At 36.6% G+C, this 21,909-nt stretch overlaps 1 protein-coding gene and 1 long non-coding RNA gene across 18 annotated transcripts in view; one reads left to right on the top strand and one right to left on the bottom strand.

Moving 5' to 3' along the window:
* Positions 1-1,623: 1,623 nt before the first annotated feature.
* The window catches only part of Rab3-GEF (Rab3 GDP-GTP exchange factor), a 33,991-nt gene continuing 13,705 nt past the window's right edge, over positions 1,624-21,909 (bottom strand). For 4 of the 17 annotated variants that reach the window (XM_089476052.1, XM_089476046.1, XM_089476050.1 and 1 more), the window contains 15 exons: positions 21,317-21,411; positions 20,149-21,256; positions 19,836-20,039; positions 19,515-19,565; positions 18,562-18,928; positions 18,113-18,498; positions 17,419-17,889; positions 16,593-16,709; positions 16,070-16,327; positions 15,745-15,984; positions 15,342-15,614; positions 15,110-15,277; positions 6,329-6,401; positions 6,213-6,259; positions 1,624-3,719 (listed from right to left, as the gene is read on the bottom strand). In XM_089476052.1, coding sequence (XP_089332178.1) covers positions 2,895-3,719; positions 6,213-6,259; positions 6,329-6,401; positions 15,110-15,277; positions 15,342-15,614; positions 15,745-15,984; positions 16,070-16,327; positions 16,593-16,709; positions 17,419-17,889; positions 18,113-18,498; positions 18,562-18,928; positions 19,515-19,565; positions 19,836-20,039; positions 20,149-21,256; positions 21,317-21,411 — 4,683 coding nt within the window. In that variant the 3' untranslated portion in view covers positions 1,624-2,894. The other 13 variants (XM_018015474.2, XM_018015476.2, XM_089476051.1 and 10 more) reach the window with 10 other exon arrangements.
* Positions 16,975-21,824, top strand: LOC149267871 (uncharacterized). Its single transcript, XR_016271396.1, has 2 exons — positions 16,975-17,343; positions 17,411-21,824. It is a non-coding gene; the product is annotated as an uncharacterized LOC149267871 (long non-coding RNA).

The following is a 21,909-nucleotide window of genomic DNA, read 5'->3' as shown; positions in this document are numbered from 1 at the left end:
TATATAGATATACATAGATATATCTCCATAGATATACATAGAATATATATGGACAGCTACGGTCCTGTCAACTGATCCAAATTGCACAGCTCTAGCTCAACTCGAAGCAGAGTTCAATGAGTAAAGATCTACTTATCTCTCGAGTTGCATGACCAAAGTCGTTCGCTCATTTATCTGTCTGCTACATTATTATATTCGAAATGTAGCACATCACAATCCACAATAATAATTGGCCTCATACTAGCTTTGATAAGAGGCTCGGCTGGACCATAGCATTTAGTATAGACTATGGCAAAGGCTAACACAAGCCAATAAAAACACCCACCTCAAAGGCTATGAATGTTGTTATTTTGTTGTTATTGTTGTTGTTGTTTTGTTTTTGTTATTGTTTTTGTGTTCGTTGTTTGTCTTTCATATAAACAATTAATTAAATCATTTTTTAACAAAATTATTCAATAGACGACGAGAAGTCAACACTTTAGACTTTGATTCCGGGAAGGCAAGTGAAACAGACGAGCGAAGGCGCGTCGCGACGGCTTATCAATATCATCAAAATATGCAAATAAAGCTGAAACTATAATATATGCTGGAAATCAAATATAGTATTATTGTTGTTTCAAAGTTTAAAAGAGATACCAGACTAAATAACAACTATTTATTATTTTTATTTATTTATTTATTTTTTATTCTTTTGGTATTTTATTTATTTGAACTATGGAAAATACAATTTTATATATGTTTTATTTGATGTAAGATAAGACATAATCGTATAAGTTATAAACATATACGTATACTATGTTTTGGATAATTTTGTGACTCAGTTAACATCTAAAGCCAACAACAAAAAATATATTTATTTTTATATTTATATTTATGGTTATATGTGTATGTACATATATAGATAGTTTGTCATGGTTATGGATCATAGGTCAATTTGTGTATATATGTAGATATTTGTAGATATACTTATGCTGAACTCTGTTAAATCTCTGTTACATACACACATACACATATATATTGCTGTCCAACTCTGTAAAAGCTCTGTTAACTTAGCTGGCTTGATGCTACCATATAGAGTGTTCCCTGACAATTCCTTAAGCTATGCTGTATATATAGATATATATATGTATATGTATATAGACATATCTCTATACATACATATATATATATATTCCTTTGCTAGTGCTTTTCAGCCAGCTGCTGCTGCCCTTTTCATTTCCATTTGGATTAGTTATATAAGTATATATAAGGTATATATAATTATTATCTGCTTTTTGTTTGTTTTTCTTTTGGTATGTTACATTTCCCTATCTAGATTGCCTTCAATTACCTTTTGTGTTGTTATATTTTGTGCCCATATTCGATTTATCTATATATCCATTTACTTATATACATCGCCCAACACATACGCGAAATGCCCAACCAGCTAAAGTGTGTGCTGCGAGTTGTATATGATATGATAAGCCTAGGCTAGTATTGATTAACATCAAATATCGTAGATATATATGTATATAGTTGTATAACATATCTATACGTCTATATCGTAGAGCATGAATAAGGGGTTCTTTCTTTTGCTTAAATTTACCTAACAAAATATCCTTGCAGCAGGTTAGTTAGAATAGTTTTTCTTTTTTTTTCAACAAGTATTTATATAGTTAACAATGTTCTCAATAAGTCGTACTTTATTTATGCATATATATATATATTTGGTATACTTTATATATAACTCATAGCTAACGGATCGACAGGTGCCGTAGGAACAAGCGAGGGCTTAGACACTGAATCGAATGAAATCGAATCGGTTCGGATCGTTTATATCTATATTTTGTATTTCAGGAATCTTGACTAAGTGTTACAATATAGAATTTATTCTGCGGGTGGAGAGTATGAAGAGCCCAAGATGGAGCTCGTCTAAAATATATTGAGTTGAATCTATATTTTAAAAATAAGTTAAAACTTATACCATATAGATATACTTCAAGCCGAAATGGAGTTAAAAAATGCCATTTGAATTCAATAGAAGATATTGGAGAATCTATAATGTCTCTTAAAGATATTTTGCAAATATTTAAAAGCTGCGAAAAATAAATTTCATTTCAGAAGATTAAAAAAAGGATATCATATATATCCTAACCTTATATATGTAGGAATATCCATTAATATATAGACTATATTAGGCATATACATAACAAATTTGTTTGTTCAGGTAACTGAACAATATCAAAATACTCATCTTTCGACAGCTATATGAAGTATATCAGAATTCTACAGCTATATCGCTTACACGTATTTATATATATGGAATATCTTAGGAATATCTAATATATTCAGAATGAACTTTCACTTATCATACTTAGAAAGTTCTCTGAATCGAAATCCAATCCAAGCCAAACCCACAGAACTGTGTTCTAGAAGCAAAATTCTCGTATATATGTATATATATATATACATACATACATATAGGAGGAATGTCTAGTACATACAGCGCATTGGTACATATTCTTAACTATATATAACATATACATACACATACATATATATAGCTACACAGCTAAAATCAACTCGAACAGAATCTAAACTAAGGTATACATATATGCTATCTACATATATGTGTGTACATATTCTTACATATCGGACGATTGTTAGCCTTATAGGAACATCAAGTGTGTGAAACAAGGAAATTCTAGACTAATTGAATGAGACTCTGCAAGGATACGAAAGCTTCGACTGGCCGAAGCTAGTAGCTGTGCATGCCCGGTTCGTTAGCTGGCTTACAGCCAGGGTATGCAAATGGTGCGACAGACGTCGCGTCTGTGCGGCTCCAGATGCGGCTCCTCCCCAGTGGGGCCGCCTCCGCCGCCCGCACCGCTGAACTTAAAGAACGAACTCCTTCGTCAGTGCTTGCGATGGGCCTGAGGAGAGTGCGAGGTCGAGCTCGAGCCGGTTTCGGGCAACGGTTGCTGGTGCAGCGGCAGCTGTTGCTGATGGTGCAGCGACTGTTGCTGGTGGTGGTGCTGCTGCTGCGATGCAGCTGTCAGCGTAGAGGCGCGTGCCAAACGCTTGGGTATGACAAATGGCGGCGGCGGCTGTGGCGTGTACTGCGGCATCGTTGAGTTCGCCGACGCCTGGCGCACAAAGCTGCGGCTCGGCGACGCTTGCACCGAGCCGCTGCGCGCTATGGCGCCCGTGCGTGGCGGTATGGCCGGTGGCGGCCCGGGCGGCGGGCCGCGCAGCTTCGCTGGCGGCGAGCAGCTCTCTGTGGAGGCCTGCGAGGGCACGCGCGGCGGCAGCTGCGGCAACTGCGGACTGGCCGCGGCCATAGCCGCTGGCAACTTTGCTTGCGGCTGGACTGTGGACATGGTGATGCTGGGCTTCTGCATGGGCACCGTATGCCGTATGGTTATATGGCCCGGCTGCTGTCTGCTAGCAGTTGCAGCACTCGTTGTTGCTGCTGCTGTTGTTGTTGTTGCTGCTGCAGTTGTCGGAGCTGTTGCTGTGGCAGCTGTTGCTGCTGCTGCTGCTGTTGCTGTTGCTGTTGTTGCTGCTGTTGCTGTTGCGGCGTTGGTCTTCTGCTGTTGCTGCTGCTGTTGATGCTTCTGCTTCTGCTGTGCGTGTATGTCCTGGATTTGTGGTGTGATAACCACCGGATTCTTCTTCTGATCCTGGCCAGCGGCCACATAGCTGAAGACGCACAGCACCGAGTAGCATATCTGATCCGACTGCATGACACACGTTACGTTAGTTGTTGTTAACTGTGTTTGGTTTGGCTGGTATTGTTTTAGCGAGTGGTTGAGTGGTTGGGTGATGGGGTGGTTGGGTGGTGGGGTGGCTCAGTGGTTCAGTGGTGTACATAATTGGGTGTTTGATCACAACGTGTAACAAAAACCAACGAACGCACAACGGAACCCATAAAAATCATACGAATATTGGTATATATATAGACTTATATATACATTTATATAGAAAAAGCATGCACTGGAACAATGGAATGGAACACAACAAAAATTGTGAGCATGAGAGAACTGACAACAATTTGTGTACAACTTGTGCATGTTGTGATTCTGTTGTTGTTGTTATTGTTGTTGTTGTTGTTGTTGTTGGTGTGCTTGTTATACACTCACATTCACACGCACACACACACACATATACACACATACAAAGGCAAGGCAAGCTAAACGGATCGAACCGACTAAGACATACGCTGTTCACATTTCACTAGATCAACAGAGATCAGAGAGTTTTGTGTGATTGATTGTTTAGCATTATCTGTCTAATGATTGAATAGTGATTGTCAAACTGTAAGCTGGCTAGTCTAAGACTATGTGATTGCCAAACTGCAAACTTGAGCAACTAAATCTAAATATATTTTTACTCTTATGATACATTCGACAAGCTAAACGGCAGACAAATGGACTTTGACTTTTCTCAGCTACTCTCAAACTGCACATTGAAGCTAGTGATTGTCAAACTTTAACATAGTTGATAACTATGCTATGAGCTATTACTCTTGCCCAAAGGGCATACAATTAACCAGAGCATATCAAAGCAAAGTAGAGTCACTTATAAAAATTTCTTTACAATTTAAGCTATACTAAAAAACAGAGTTGCTAAGCTAATAGTAAGTTATGCTAACAGTGGCTCGCAAACTGTAAGCTCTACACATGGATTGCCAAACAGTAAGCTGCCTTTCAATGATCGCTCCAAAGTCAAAACTCTCTAATCGATGTGAACAGCGTAACAGAAAATAAAAAAAAAAGGTTTTAACAATTGCTATATAAATTTTATTTACAAAAAATTGTTTGGTTTTTAATTTGTTTGACTATTTATGTTTTATGTTGTTTTGTTGTTTAGCTTAGTTCGTAGCTTCGATTGGAACATGTGAAATTGTTGCTGTTGTTGTTGCAGTTGCTGTCGCTTGTTGGCCATGTTTCGTTGCCACTGTTGCTGCTTCACTGGCCCCATCGCTCCCGGGGCCCACAAGCGTCCGCTGCTCCTGCTTACCGTTCAGATGGCAAATGTATGCGAAGCGCACGGACGTCACACGATGAAAGCTCAGCACAATTTCAGAGGCCTTTATTTGATTAATTCGATATATCAATTGGAATTATTCATTTTCAGTTTATCGTATTAGTAAATTATTTTATTTTCATTATTATTTTTTTTTTAATATTAAATTATTAGTTTTTAAAGATTTATTTGCATTTACAATGAATTATTTATTTTATATTTCATTTTGAGATTTTTTATTTTTAGTTTAATATTTTATCATTTATTTTAAATATTATATTTTATATTTCAAGTTTAAGTATTATAATTATAATGTAGTAATTGTATTTAAATTGAGTGTAAGTTTTGTTTATGAAATGTATAATTTTTAAATATATATTTTTATTTTATATATTAAATATATAATTTGTTAAATTTATTTTTAAAAATTTATATATATTATTTATAATTTTATTGTTTATTTATTTTTTTAAATTATTAAAATTTTAACGTATTTCATATATTCAATTTAAATATTTTTTTAGTTATTTTTTTTTTTTACAAATATTTTTATTTTTATTTTATTTTCATGTTTCATGTTTGTACAATTGTTGCAGCGTGTGTTCATGTTGATGCGGTGAATGATTGGTGGATTGATTTGTGGTGTGATGTGATTGTGTTAGTTGCAGGCATGTTGTTTGTTGTTGTTATTGTTGTAGTAGTAGTTGTTGTTGTAGTTGTTGTTGTTGGTCGTATACATAGAAATGTTGACAAGGTAACGAAACGAAAGTGGCAGCAAAGAACGAAACGAACGAATAGAAAAAAGGTAAGGCAAATCAAACATAGTCAAATATACTTTATATGTATATATATATGTGTATATTTATATATATTATTATTATGCTATAAATATATATACATATACAGAAGAAAATGAAGCTGTGTATGTATACCTACATACATATATACAGACACACATATGCGATGTGATGTGATGTGGATTCAAGTGCAAACAAAGTGCTTTATTAATTCAATTTTGTTTCAAAAATTTTATATACATATATATGTATATAGGAAATATATATACATATATAGGAATTTAAAAATTATGGTGCTGTTTGAATGCATGTAGTGCAGAGCGAGAATTGGAATAGTTATATATGGATATATACATATACATATACATATATGCATATATCTATATATATATGTATATAGAGACTTACCATGCTTGACTGATATTTACGCTGTATGAGATTGCGTGTCTTGGGATCTGTGAAACGAGTGGAACGATTGAAATTAGTGAAACAGTTTAGCTCGAGAAATATTATCAACTACTTACTATACTCCTCCAGTACGAATATGCCACCCTTTTGTGTAAAACACTTGCGTATATGATCCAAACGCACAAAGAACTGAAATTAATTTCGTTTTTGGGAAGAAAAATGGGAAATATATGAAAATATATTTTCGAGTAAATGCATATCAAACACAAATTAGAACGGAATGTAACGTAACGTAACGGAATGTAACGAAACGAAATGCAAAACAAAAACAAACATAAAAGATAAACAGGGGGATCGGGATAAAAACAACGGCAGTGAAACAAAGAGTATTTTTATTTTTTCAGTTCATTTCTTGTCACACAGTTAGAGTTTGTGGAAAATATTTCATAATCAATTATCGGATAGGATCAATAACAGATGCATATATGTATATATACATGTATGCTATACACATATATATGCATATAGTGTGTGAGAAAGAGAGAGAGAGAGAGAGATAAATATGGTAAAGGAAAGCAAAAACGTTTGTTCTTATACTCGGTTTCATTTGATCATGTTGTCTTGTGTACGTGTGTATTCGTGTGTGTGGGTTGTTCAACTTTGTGTTGGTGGTACTAACATTCAATGCAACGAAACGGAATTGAAACACAAACTGGTAAAGAAAAGCTAAATGCTACGCAAGCAGCAGCACAGGCAAAAGCAGGCAACGGGGCAGGCAGACATGCAGCAAACAAGCAAACAAGCAAAGAAGCAAAAGCAAACAGCAACAGCGAGTGCCATAGCAGCCAGCTAGCAGTTAACGGTTAGTAAAATTATACATTCGATTATACACTGGGAGAAAACAAGTGGTCCGTACTGTACTTTTTCAGAGGGCAGAGTGAACAAAGAAAACGAATGGAAAACAAAGAGAAATAAGAAGAAAAAAGACAAAAGACAACAAAACGGTATAAATGAATACGAAACAAACGAAAATGAAACATTGGATCAATGAAAACAAATCGATTGGAATTGAATATCAAAATGAGAATGCAACAAAAACAAGTGAAACGGTTTTCATTTCTATATATATATTTATATTTATATATACACAGTATATAGTCACTATATATACATATATGTATATATATATATATATATATATATATATATATATATATATATATATATATATATATATATTTATAGTTATATATATATAAATATAAATATAAATATATATTTGTTGTTATTGCAGGTCGATAAATTGATCGATTAATATCGATTCACTAAGTTTAATGTTCTAATTAGCACTTGTGAGATGGTCGTTCATAAATTGTCTTTCGTATTTAATATATATATATATATATATATATATATATATATATTTATATATATATATATATAATAACGGTATTGATAAATATACTATATCAACTAATAGGCTGGGGGTTGAAGTAGTCGAACTATTCAATTAGAATTGATTTTCAATTAAATTTTCTTTTCTATTCGTTTTGCACTAATACAAAAGAACTAGAATGTGTGTGTGTTTATGTGTGTGTATACGTATGCGTGAATTCAAAAATAATATATAGTTTATGTAAGTGGATTAAATTGAAACAAAAAGATCTCAAATGTGAGCAGGAATTAGGGTAGGCTTTTCATAGAATGTGAGACAGTTGCTGGTGTACATATGTATACAGATGCCCAATTCTCTATATAGAGATAGAGATAGAGATATAACATATATTAAAAAAATATATATAATTGCTTGATTTTCTTTTCCCTTTTTTTTAGTTTCTTCTATTATGTTAAATGTTATAGCTAAATCACAATAACAGCATGCCTTGGCTAATGTCGAACGGAACCGGCGTTTCTGAATGTGAGAGAGAGAAGAGATAGGAGGAGGGCACTAGAATAATTTTTGTTGGTATAGATAATTCGACTACTTTCATGGCTGAAAAACAAAATGAATAAAAATCAACAAATGAAAAGTTTGCAAAATAAGTGGAACCCAGGAATGAAACATAAAGGAAAGACTAGAGAGTGTCACAGAGAGAGGCAGAGAAAGAGAGAAAGTAAAGAAGAGATTAATCATGAGAGGCAGATAGAGGTAGGACCGAGAGATTCATTACCTAGTTAGCAAGAGAGAGAGAAAAACGGAGAAGTGAAGCTAACGAAAGCTTAAAATAATAATAATATTGGGATAGCAAACAAATTTTAAGGTTCCAGATTTTGTTTGAAAATTTTTTTCAGTTTTTCTTATTTCATCAATAATCAGAATTACATTTCTCAGGTATAGTACTTCTTTGGTATTTCGTTTTGTATTTTTGGAGACTTTTTTGTATTTTATAAACTTATCAGCTACAACTACAATTTGCGTTTAAGACGTTTGCGTTCAACTAAAACTACACAAGCAAAAATTATAAACATTAAAAAGTATTTTTATATAATTTTTTTTTTTTTTTTTTTTTTTGTAAGAAGTTTGGGATTTACGCTACAGTTTAGTGGTATGGTTCGAAAGTTTCAAAGAGCAACCAGCAAGCGCACTTTCAACGAACGTAAAACAAATATTGTATGATCAAATTTTTAGAGGGTCTTTCGGTTTATTATTTTTTTTTTTTTTCGAGTTTGTATTTTATACATGACTTGAAATACGAGCTAGCTAGGATTAATATATATATATATGTTTATTGGAAAATATTGGAACTCCATGCCGTCAAACTAGTATCTAGTGGTGCAATTCTTCGGCAAGCCGAGCAAATTGTTTGATTAACTGAGCTAACGATATTGAAGTTTGTAATGGATTTAGCTGCTCATCGAGCAGTTCCCAACTAATTTGGGGTACATTTTATTAATAGATTTTAGATTTTAGCTACCAGCTACAGCTACAAACTATATATATATTTATATATGTATGTATAAGTATATATATATAGATATATATATATATATAAATTAGTGAGCAGATCTGTTTAGTAGGGCAGATAGCTCGGTGTGAACAGGTGTGTGTGTGTGTGTGTGTGAGTGTATGGAGGTGTGTGTATGTGTGTTAACATTTAACAACTAGTGCCAACCAGAAGTCAAATAAAATCAAGAACAAACCACTATCTCCGTCAAACCGAAGCCGAAATACCTTTGCAGACTTCAGCTATTCAAAAAAAAGAAAATCTAATACTTTAGTATTGGCAATGAAATAAATCATAATAAGAGCTTCCAGATTGGAAATCTATGAACCTAGATATAGTCTATTATTGCTTTCTAGCAAGACAGAAAAACAAATTCAAAAAACTTTAACATAATAATATTGATCATAGTGATAAAATACCAAAAAATATACTACTATTTGCCAGGTATGTGCATTCATTGAAGAAGGCTATCAACAGTCAACTTCTTATAACATATATGTATATTATATATATATATTCTATGCTCTATATTCTATAAATAGATCATATGGAAGCTTAGATTGTTTATAGATTGGTAAACAAATTGAAGGACAGACAAGAAGCGATAACGCTTCGCAACCTCTTCCTACATCAAGTGCTTGAGTACATAAACATTTGCTCTACCTCTGCAAAGGGCACACAAAACGTGTCAGTTAATATGTGGTGTGGGCGTGGGTGCGTGTGTATGTGTGTGTGTGTGTGTGTGTGTGTGTGTGCAGGGGTTTGGCAACCAGGTGGAGCATGCGCGGATTTACGTCCAGTTGGAAGGCTGTTTAACATACATACATATACATATGTAAACATAGCTCAGACTGACATAGAATCAAAATAGTATCAAAAATATATATGTATGCACCGGGCATTTGTGCTGTACATTGTGTGACTGGAACAACAGCAAAAACAGCAAAAGAATGTTATCGTTATCGTTATCGGTATGATTATCGATAGCAAATGAATCGAACAGCGCATGCTGAAAACTGGTTGAGTGGCCCCGCCCCCAAAAAGAAAAAAAAAACACACAATTAAACAATGTGTAGCTGCTGAGTGTAGAAATAGACGAAGAGCGAAAGAGAGGCAGATAGATAAAGGTCGAAAGGGAGATAACTTAAAATTTTGTAGAACTATACAAACATTCAGATATATGTGATATACTTAATGTTATGTACGTATAAATCTTTAATGCTTGTATTAGTTCCTCTAAAAGGTTTTGGAAGCGAAACACAAAATGTGAGTAATTGAAACAAATTTAAAATCATAGAGAAAATGACAGAGATAGAGAGAGAGAGCGAGAGATCAAGAAAAAATTTTGTTGGGGAAAACGTGAACAAGAAGTTTTACGGCTCTGTTTCAAACGTAACAAACAAACCAACCATCCAACCAACAGTTTCGATCACAAAATAATCTAAAAACGCAAAATCTTATAAATAATATACATAGTTCATTGTTTTATTTTTTATATATATTATTTAATTCAAAAATATATCAACTACAAATTTTTTTCGATTCTTTAACAATTTAATACCATTTTGTTTAGTTTTTGTTTTGAAACAGAATACGGTAAATGGAAACCCAAAAAGTGAGTTGAAATATGGAGAAAAGAAATCATAAATGTTTATGTAATTTTTAAACGCAAAATTTGGCTTTTAAAGAGGTGGGATTCGCTAGGGGAAGTGTGGGAAGGGAAGGGCGGACTTGGGGCTTAAAGAAGAAGAATAGTTGCTTATAAATTTAAATTCAAATATAACAAGAAATTTGTTCATTGCAATACCTCGAAATCCTTTTATCGTATACGATATATTTCAGTTCGTATTGTGAATATTCGGTTCGTTTTTTTTTTTTTTTCAATATTTTGTTTAGTATTTTTAGTTTCAATTTTTTGGCATGTAAGTGAGGTAGACCAATCATTCGAATTATTCGTAACGTTTCGATTCGTAGGGAACGTGATTAAATCAATATCAATATCCACAAATGGGAGAGCAACGGAGCAGCGTTCCACGTACGACAAAAAACATTAAACAAACAACAAAGAAAATTAAATAAAAAGAAAGTTGACAAAACTCTTTTGTTTCGATTTTAATTTTAGATATTTTTTGTATATTTTTTTCTGTTTCAAAATTGAAAATAGAATTTCTAGCGTATTTTTTATAATTTTTTTGTTTTTGTTTTGTAGCACACTAGGGAGAAACGATATGAAATGTGGTTGTTGTTGTTGTGTAAAGAGTCGTAGTTTTTTTTTTATTTTTTATATATATATTTGTTGTTTTTTTTTTTTTTTTTTGCTTAATTTTTGTTGTAAATTTTGTAATTTGGGACAATGGGGAGGGCAGCTAAATCTTAGTTATTGTTGTTGTTGCTGTTGTTGTTGTTGTGGTTTATTATTCATACATGAAAATAAGAAGAAGAAGATAAATAAGAAGACGAAGAAAAGAAACAAAAAAAAATTGAGAGCAAAAAATACTTGTATACATAGACGAAATCTAAATAATTAATAAGTCGAGAAAAAAATTAAATGTAGAAATTTGAGCTGCAAGAAGCTAAAAAACTTTGTATATAAGAAAGAGAAGGAGAATGAAAGATTCTCGAAGAGAGAGAGAGAGAGAGAGGCAGATAGAAGACAAGTGAAGGAAGAGAGCGAGAGAGAGTAAAATACAAATACCGAATATACCGAATAAATAAATTAAAATAACGGATATTAAAGGCAACTCATAGATTAATCAAGGAGCTCTAGAGACAAACGATAAACCGCAAATATACACAAGGACCATCTCAAAAGTGACCAGCTTTAGTATATGCACAAAAACAACTGGTATTTTGTACATACATACACATATATGTAAATATACTATATATGTTAGTTTTACTTTACATAGGTACTTTTTTTTTGGTTGGGGACGGCGTTACGCCTAAATATAATTAAAAGTAAATCAAATATAGCATTGATAAAGACAAATTATGTCAAGAAAAACATAAGAAATAGGGAAATAAACAGTATAACGGTAAACGATTTAACGACTCGCTCGCACACGCACACACACATAGACAGACACGTGCTCTGTCGTCTCTTCGGCAAAGGACATATGAAATAAAGCTGGGCGGCGGCTGTTCGTAGAATATACAGATAACGGCATAGCGGTATAACAGTATGACAGTGAACTAGTAAGGCAATTATAAACGTATAACAGTATTCCAACTATAATGGGATAACTGCTTCAGAGTGACACAGTTCTACTATTGAAATGCTTATGCTTATAACAACATTACTGTTATACTGTATGCCAGTATATCTGTATATGGATATTACAGTATAATATTCATAGCAGTATAGCAGCTATGACCATTATGATACTTATATTAGTATAACAGCTTCACAGTGTAATAGTTTTACAGTATAACAGCTAAGACCGTTGTAGCACATGTAATATTATAACAGCTTTTCAGTATTAGAGTATAACAGCTTTACAGTATAACACTTTCACAGTATAGCTGCTATAAAATTAGAACAGTTTTACAAGAAAACGGCAATAACACTAAAACAGTTATAACAGTATAACAGCCTTAGATTATAACTGCATACGTGTTATAATGCACTGTCAATTTAAGTACAGCACAATGTATGAAATAAAATAAGAATTAAAACAAAATAATAAAAACTGAAGAGCACAAAGGAAAGAATGAACTAGTGATTCGAAATAACATTCACACCACGATCTCTCAATATGAAGGCTGAATATATATATTTTAAAAACTCTTATAATATTTATATATAGCGCTTTCAAGTAGATATTTCCTTTTTTTAGGTTATTGTTTGTAATAGTTGTGTTTCTCTTATTTGTTTTTTTTTTTTTTATAATAAAAAATTGTACACATTACAAAAAAGTAGCGAAAAGAATTTGAGAACAAATTTGATGACAATGAAGAAGATTTATCTGAAATCGCTCAAGACGGAAAAAAATACAAACCAAGATATAAAATAATACAAAAAAATACAAAAACTTAATAGACAAAAAAGACTTTAAGATAATGCCCAGATTTATGTATATATTAAGCATAATCATAAGATGATGTTAGCAAATGTATCGAATCGATTAGAATAATAATTAAATAAAGTAGAGAGAGTATAATGAATATAGCATTCAGTACATTCACTAGCACAATATATGGATTATATGATATATGGTTGTATTTTTTTTTTTTTTTTTTTTTTTTTTTTTTTGTAATTATTATTATTTTGATTAGTATTGCTTAGTCCGATCGAAAGAGGTTTCGATGTTAATTGATTGTTGCTCTTTTTATCGCATTTACATATGCATTAGACAAGTAAATAGATATATTTATATAGGAGGTCGAGAGAAAATGAATATGACAAAATAACTAAATAAAAACTCACAAATAAACCGAAACATGAGAGAGTTACGAAATGTATAAAGTATTTGATTAAATGGAATTGTGTATACATATTTTATCGATATTTGTAAGGGGTTAGACTCGGGCTTGTGGATAAACGATATTGAAAATTATATAATAAAAAAATCCCAGGAATTGGTTTAAATTATAATCTGTATACGATACTACATATTCAGACTTCGATAAATATATGTATATACATATGTACATATATATATACATATACGGGATATTCGGGATACTCGGGCGGATTAGTTATTTATTTGGTATTAGAGAGATATTAAGGCAAATGCCTTGATGGGTTCTATGAATCAGACTAGACAGTCTTGGCACATCGTCCAGCTACAATGTCCAAGTAGTAATTCCATGGAGCTCAGTTCAGCCTAACTTATGCTAGGTAATATCCTAAATGTGATAGTTCAAAATTAAAACGCAAAATATTGAGAAGGTCCTTGTATTATGTAAAACCAATGTATGTATATATAGTAGATCAATTTGCCTTGCAACGATACGAAAATAAATAAATAAAATAAATAAATAAAAGGAAATAACCAATTAGAGATCGAACAATAGACCAAGGTGAAACGATACGAAACAATATATATACAAAGTTAATAAATCGAAGACGAAAATGATAATGAGAATGAAAACGAAAGCCGAAAACGAAAACAAAAATGAGAATCAAAATTCGCCCAAAAATGTGAATACTTAGTATTTTAGTATGTATATTCTTTATATGGAATTTGTACTGTACTTTCTCTTATTGTAGTATGTTCATTGAAAGGAAAATATATATATAATGTTGTTGGATATATATATCAGTCACATAGATATATATAGAGAGAGAGAGAGAGAGAAGTTATAAACGCACAATAGGTACATTTTTGTTTCTTGGGAATTTTGTTCGTTGTATTTGGTCTACTGGAACATTTTTTGTTGGTATTTTTGGGCAAGCGGCTAATGGTGGACGACAACACCAATTGCCGGACATGACGAATATATATGTATATATATATATATTTGTATGTATATATATTAATATCGGGTATACATAGTTAGATAATACATTTATGTATGTAAATGTCTTTAGTTATATATGTTAAGAGCTGAGCTGAGAGAGTGAGAGAGATACAGACAGCGAGAGAGAGCGAGAGTAAGAGAGAGAGAGAGAGAGTATGACTCCGAAAAGCTTCGTAATGAATTCGATTTGTTTAACTATGTCTGAGCTTTTGATGTTAGTATGTGTCTATTATATGGGGATGGGAATAGTTGGGATTTGGGTCGAGACTTTACGTATTTCGGGTAGATTTGATGCTTATATGTTTATGGTTCTTTTTTTTATGTAGATGCAGAGAGTTGTACACAAAACGAGTATTTTTAGAGAGCGGCGAGGTATATGTATATGTGTACGTGTATGTGTGTGTATGTGTTTGTATCTATATGTATGTGTTTGTGTCTACTGGTGTGCGTGTGCGTGTGTGTACTTAAGAGAAAGAGAGCGACACTTACCTTGCTGTTGGAGAACAACAAACCGACACCCTCGAGACAGACCTGCAGCAGTCCACCCTCGCCCGTATTCATATCCTGCACAGGAAACTCACCGCCCAATTCGGGCACATTTGTGGGCGTGCCGCCGCGTTCCATGGCCTCCTTGATGCAATTATACAGCTCCTTGCACTGCCATATTAAACAGTTCACATAATTGATACATATATTATATGAGACTGTCAATATGACCCACCTTGCGTGTATAGTATTTGTGTAGCTGTGTCTGTCCGCCGTTGCGACGCCACAGACAGAGCAACTTGGTCTTTGGCGAATAGGTCATATTGACCAGACGCTCATACCACCAACGCTCCACAATTGTGCCATCCACGGAGCGCAACACCAGACCATCGTCGCGCACCTCCATGAACCGCAACGGACCATTCACATCGATGCCCTGATGCACCGTAAAGCTCTGACGGTGTAGCAGTCGTGAGCCCAAAGGCTTCAGATCTATGTCATTGCCGTTCTACGGAAGAGAAATGATAGATATTCACTAAATAGGCATGGAATAGTGGAAATAGTCAAAGTATTCTATGATTATTACACTTCGACATACGATAGAAGTAAAGAATAGATATATTCCGTTTCACACATACCAGATTGTTGATCTGATCGACCACATTGTGCACCTCCTGCGAGTAGACCAGCCCGATATGACTCTTTCCCAGGAGGCGGCGTATTTTGCGTCTTATCTCATCCTTGGGCACATTCAACATCACCAAGATGGCGGTCAAATTGTAGAGCATGGTGCTCAGCAAACGATCCTCATCGTGCTCGAGACGTTTGCGTTCCGACTCACTTAGTGACTTATAGCGCTCCATCATCTCAATGGGTCCCTGAATGGAAATGGAATGGAATGGAATAAAAATCAGTATGATTAACATTAAGATTTATCCGCAGAGAACCTGATCCTGATCTCACCTGATCCATTCCGATCATATCACGCTCCTGGCTAACAGCATCCAAGAAGGCATCCTCCCAGAACTGCATTTGATTCCAGAGATTGAGCCGATCCTTGCCTAGCAGGCCCTCAAACAGATATACCCGCGGACTATCAGGCGATGGTGAGGACGAGGTATTTATTAAATGTCCGCCCGTATAGCGAAAGCCGGCGCTGAGCGTCGACTTGCCCGACCATAGATTTCCGGTGCTCTTTTTCGAGTCCTTCGATGTGGTGGTCTGTGGAAGATCAGCATGCAAAGCGAACGAGTGTTAAATGCAAATCGAAAGTTCGGAGAGAAGCCAATTCAATCGTATATAGATGATCGATGCAGGTCTTGAGCCAAAAGGTGAAACAACAACAGCTACAACAAGTTGATAAGTGCGTTCCTTATGCTATGTGTTTGGGACTCGGGTTTGTTGGGTGAAGACGAGTTGAAGGGATCGATGTATCGATTAATCGATCGATCCATGATTCAAACGGGACATCCATCTGTGTACTTACATTTTCGTATTCGGTGTCTGAGACTGTGGAACGGCAGCTGGATGGCATGCGAACGCTCAAACTGCCAGCTGGTAGCAGATCACTGACTACGGATAGCGCGCCCGTGGAGCCAGCAGCCTACGAATTACGATATACATATGTTTATATATAAGTGGATACGAATATACGATATACGATATTCGATATTCGATATACGTTACACGATAAACGATATACGTTATGCGGCATATGATATAGGTTAAGCGCTAAACACTTCCACATACGATATACCATATGCGATATACGGTATACGATATACGCTATACATTATACGATACACAATATATTGTATGCGGTATACGAAACACATTACTCGCCATACTATATGTGATATACGATATACGATTAAATACATAAGATAGTCGATATATGATATACGATATACAGATGTACACATTATACGATACATAATATTGTAGGCGATAAACGATATGCAATTCATTTATATAGTAAGATGCGTTATACGATTGACAATACGATACGAAGCGTAGCCCGATTATGCGACTACACAGATTAACAATATACTGATAAGCGCACTATGCGACATATAGTTAGACAACGATTACGATTGCGATAGCATTAGCGATGCACGATATTGACGCTGATACACTGAATGGACGTGGGCATGGGGGCGTGGCGAATATGAGTCAGTTATTTGCTAATTATGTGAATATATGTGTGTTTATACTATTACAGATACATATGTGTGTATGTAGGTATTTTTGAATATTTTGGTGGGCATCGGTTATGTGGAATGATATATGTATACTTAATCGCAGCCACTCACATCGGAATCGAACGAGGTCAGCATATTCTTCAAGGCACTTCTCTTCTGCGACAACATATCCTTGAACATTTCCGTGGTCGACTGCCCATCCTGACTATCAGCCGACGACAGGCGACGCGCTGCAGCTGTTGATTGTGGGGTCGGAAGAGCCGTATGCGTTGAGCTCTTGCGCGACTCCTGTGGCGAAGCCCACTCACTGCCCAGCCCCGAATGGGAGCCATTCGGGCTGCTCGGCGAACGTAGATTCTCACGACTGCCCATGGGACTGGCCGCATGACTGGACAGCAAACTGGATGACATATCGCTGCCCTCATTAATTTCCTTGCTCCAGTAATGTGTGTGCGCCACCTCCATTAGCTGGAACACCGAGGCCATGCCACCGAGTCCAAAGTTGCTAAATGTCACATCCAGGCCGCCAGCAATGGCTTGCACACACTTCAGCATGCCCTTCCACACAGGCTTGGTAACACACTAAGGGAGATGGGAAAGAAAAATTTGTTTATTAGTGTAAGCCACTGTAACGTTAATAGATCGTATAATATCATTTTAAATATCATCTATTTCCATTCGTGTTAAGATCTGTCTCAATAAGCCTCATACTTTTCATATACACAAAAATCCCCCTCTTCACATCTCTAATTCACAGCATATCCTATGTATTACATCTAATTTAAAATCCCTTCCATATCCTTACCACATCATCAATATGATCATCTGGCGCTATTTTCTTGTCCAGCGTCTTGTTTAGTTTACTAAGGACCAGCGTGCGATAGGATTCATCCTCCATCAGTTTCTTGAAGCGATTTAGCTTTAGCCAACCTATGCCCTCGCCCGCCAGCACCTGGGTGGTGACATCCTTGAGGAATGCCTGATTCTCGGCATTGCTATGCGAACGTTCCTGGTTCTGTTGACGCGTTAGATCCTCCTGCGTTTGTCGAGGGCCCGCATGCTTAATAAGTGGCGTACGCTCGACGAGTCCCTTGCGACTGGGAAAAGGATCAAAGTTGATGCCCGCCTTATTCTTAGGCGAGGATGCATTAGTCGGCTTATGATGCACTGCCGCCTGCTTCTGTTGATTCTCTGTTGGGGGGCATTAATAAATATATTAACTGGACTAGAATTAATTTGAGGTAAGAAACGTACTCTTGCCAAACATGCCCGAGAACATGGTTGTTGTAGAGGAGGCCAATCCATTGAAGTCGGTGCCAATGGAGGAAAAGAAATTGTTGCCTCCGCCGGCTTGTTGCACCTGCTTCTGTGTGGCCAGCTGCGAGTTGGTCATGGAGGGAGCATTGCTTGTACCAGCAACTGCCTGACCATGTTCGTCAATCTTGATGATGCCCTTCTTGGTGGCCGCCTCCTTGGCCGTCTTGGTTAGATCACCCAAAGTCGACTTGCCCACATAGGTGAGATCTTCCAAAGTGTTTTTGCTAACGCCGGCTGCCTGCTTAGACACCTCCAGCGCCTGCTTGGAGGCCTCACCAGCCGCCTTCTTCGCATGCAGCGTAAACTGTGGACAGCATAGCACATCAAATTTAGTAATAGATCTATTTGAATACTACAAGCGATTACTTGAGTGCTAATACAAAACAACAGCGCAGAGTGCAGGTTAATGGCAGCCAAGGCAACTATGTTAAATACTGAGGATGGGCTAATATCGGTTAGCTACAAGGGGTTTCAGGGTTATCAGCTGCTGATGACATCAGCTAACTATTTCCTACAGGCCGTAAGCAATAGCTGTAAGGCTAAAGCTAATGGGATCGATAGTTAATATTATACGAAATATCATATTCACATATTTTTTTGGAATAGGTTAGATTAATAATTAATGTTATCATTACTAATCTAACCCATTATTAGTTAGTGGGTCATTTAATCGGCCAGTTAGTCAGATAATCAGTCAGGAGGCACCACAACTAAATTGAACTAGACTGTAAATGCTTCAAGCATGGACATGAGCATAGATGTTATCAAAGAATCGAGCTATCGATGCGTTTATCGTGTGTGTCTGTGTTTGTGTGTGTTTACGTGTGAGTGTGTGTGTTAAATGAAAGTTGTATATGGGTAATGTGACATGTGAGTGGCTGAGTACCAACCTTTTCGAAGGTGTGTCGCATTTTGTCATCTAGATCTTCGTCCAGTGCATGCTATACTTAGTTACACATTCGTTAACACGAAGTAGACACATAGAACGTGCGATTTGGGTTTATCGATATCGATGGCAAACGTACCGTTTGCATTTTCATATAATCAAATATCGATTATCATATAGTCAAATAGTAAAAATTGTAAAAAAAAAAAAAAAAGATAAATAAATAAATAAAAAATGAACGACAAAGAGCACAACAACACATTGAGTTCCACAATGGATGCACAATACAAAAATATTCCAATACTGCATCAAGCATTCAACTCACCTTGTCGACGTGGGCGAGCAGACCCTCCTGGCTGCTCTGGCGCGTCGTCTCCCGCACCAGCTCCTTGGCATGTGATGCAAAGTTCTCGAACAGCGAACTCTGCGAGCTCTGGCGACCCGGACTACTGGAACTGGAACCGGAACTTCCTGTACGGGCCAATATATTGCTAACACCCGGCTGCTTGACGGGCGGTGTGAGCGGTGGCTGTAAGGATTAAATATTTTAATTATCTTTATATTAAACTGTATGAACTAAGACTATACGACCTAGTCCAACGATTCTTACTCTCTCCCTCCCACACACACACACTTACCGGTATCTTTTTCTCCGCCCGCTCCACATCGCTGGTATTACGCTGCAATTTGTTGCTGGCTATGCTCTTGCCAGTCACCGTGGATGTTGTATCCGACTCCGCCTCCAGACTGGCCATCTTGATGGTCGCCTCGAGTCGTATAGCAAGAGGCGTGGCCAGCTCAAAGGCGCCCGGTGCAGCGGCCGTTGGCTGCTGCCCTGACTTGGGCTGGAAGTCAAACTCCGAGTCCCGATTGAAACTGGGCGAACTCAAGTCCGAGCGACTCGATGAGGAAGACACTGGCGAATCGGCTCGCTCTTCATCGTTCTTGCTTTTCGCGGGTCCGGCCAGACCCTCCGGATACTGTAGCTTACTGGGCGGATGATAAACGAGAGCCGGATCCAGATTTGAGGATAATGTTTGCGGCACGACATGCGGCCGATTGTAGGAGCCGAAAACGTCATGTAGACTGGGCGACAGATCCGAGGACGCCATCTCGGAGACAAAATCACTTAACGAACTATACGAAGAGCTGCTGCTGTCGGCACCCTCCGAATCCGATCCGCTCTCATCCGTGGGCTGGCACTCGAGCTGTTTAAGAGAGCGCAGCGCGCCATTCAACGAGCTGCCATCGTCCCACACGGAGAAGCGTATGGGTGTTAGACTGTGGGCGAACCACTTGGGCTTATCGCCCACCTGCATGGGATCCATGACACCCGTCTGCACACGCAGGAAGGCAACATTTGTGGGAGTTAGCGACCATTCCGCCAGGAACTCAACGGCCTGCGTGCGTGCAAACTGATTGAGGAAGATCGAGGCACGGGGTCGTGAACGTAGAAAGCTATTGATCTGGAAGGCGACAACGGGCCGAGGATATAGACGAAGCGTGCGCGTATGTTCGGCGAAGTTTGCCAACGTATTTTGGGCATTGAAGAACCGGACCATTGCCACACGTGTGGCCACATCCACCGAATCCACATCGGTGCCATAGACAAACGGATTCAGGGCTGGCGAATTCATTGGACTAGGCTGGCGGGACAACATGGCACCCTGGGCAGACACCGAATTACGCTGGCTGGCATGGGCGGAGTGCGGAGGCGTTTGCAAAGGCAATCGCACTTGGGATACCCTAAACCAGAGACGAGGATGAGCAAACGCAATAGCGATATACATATATCGGATGACTTACCCCAATAATGGCGGCTCCTGGAGACTATCCCGCACCGAGGGCAGCAGCTGTTGTGATGAGACAGCCTGATTGGATGCTGTCATCGATGTCAAAGCCTGTTATGAATAATCAAAGCAGTCGATTTAGTGAGCTCAACTAAGATAAGAAGACATTTTGGCTGCAAACTTCAAAATGGCTAACTATAAGAAGGATTACAGCGAAAGGGTGGATAGATCCTTTGGGATTAGCTAGTTACAAGATCTATCTATATATATATATACAAATATATAGAGAGTGAATATTATAATTAAACTTTTCTCAAGAAGCATGCACACAGCAGAAGACGAAAAGAAACACTCCAAAGAGTTAGAGAAAAGAGAGAATGAGACTTTATACTGCTATAATGAAGATCCCATTAAGGCTCAATGAGTAGAAGATTTGTAGAAGAGGGTATGAGTATATATTGATGTATAGGGATATTTCTGTAAAATAAATCAATTGAATTTTATAATACAAACCAAATAAAATTTGTAATTTTATATTATCATAAAAAAAGAAAACTATAAATCATAAATATTCAATAGATTCAAGGTAAAATTGAAATGATCTCTAGA

This window comes from Drosophila arizonae, chromosome X (genome assembly GCF_054131065.1).
Source record: "Drosophila arizonae isolate 15081-1271.41 chromosome X, UAZ_ARI_1.0, whole genome shotgun sequence".
In the NCBI taxonomy this organism is placed as follows: Eukaryota; Metazoa; Arthropoda; class Insecta; order Diptera; family Drosophilidae; genus Drosophila; species Drosophila arizonae.
Note: the sequence above shows the minus strand (reverse complement) of the source record. Positions and strands in the feature narration are given on the sequence as shown.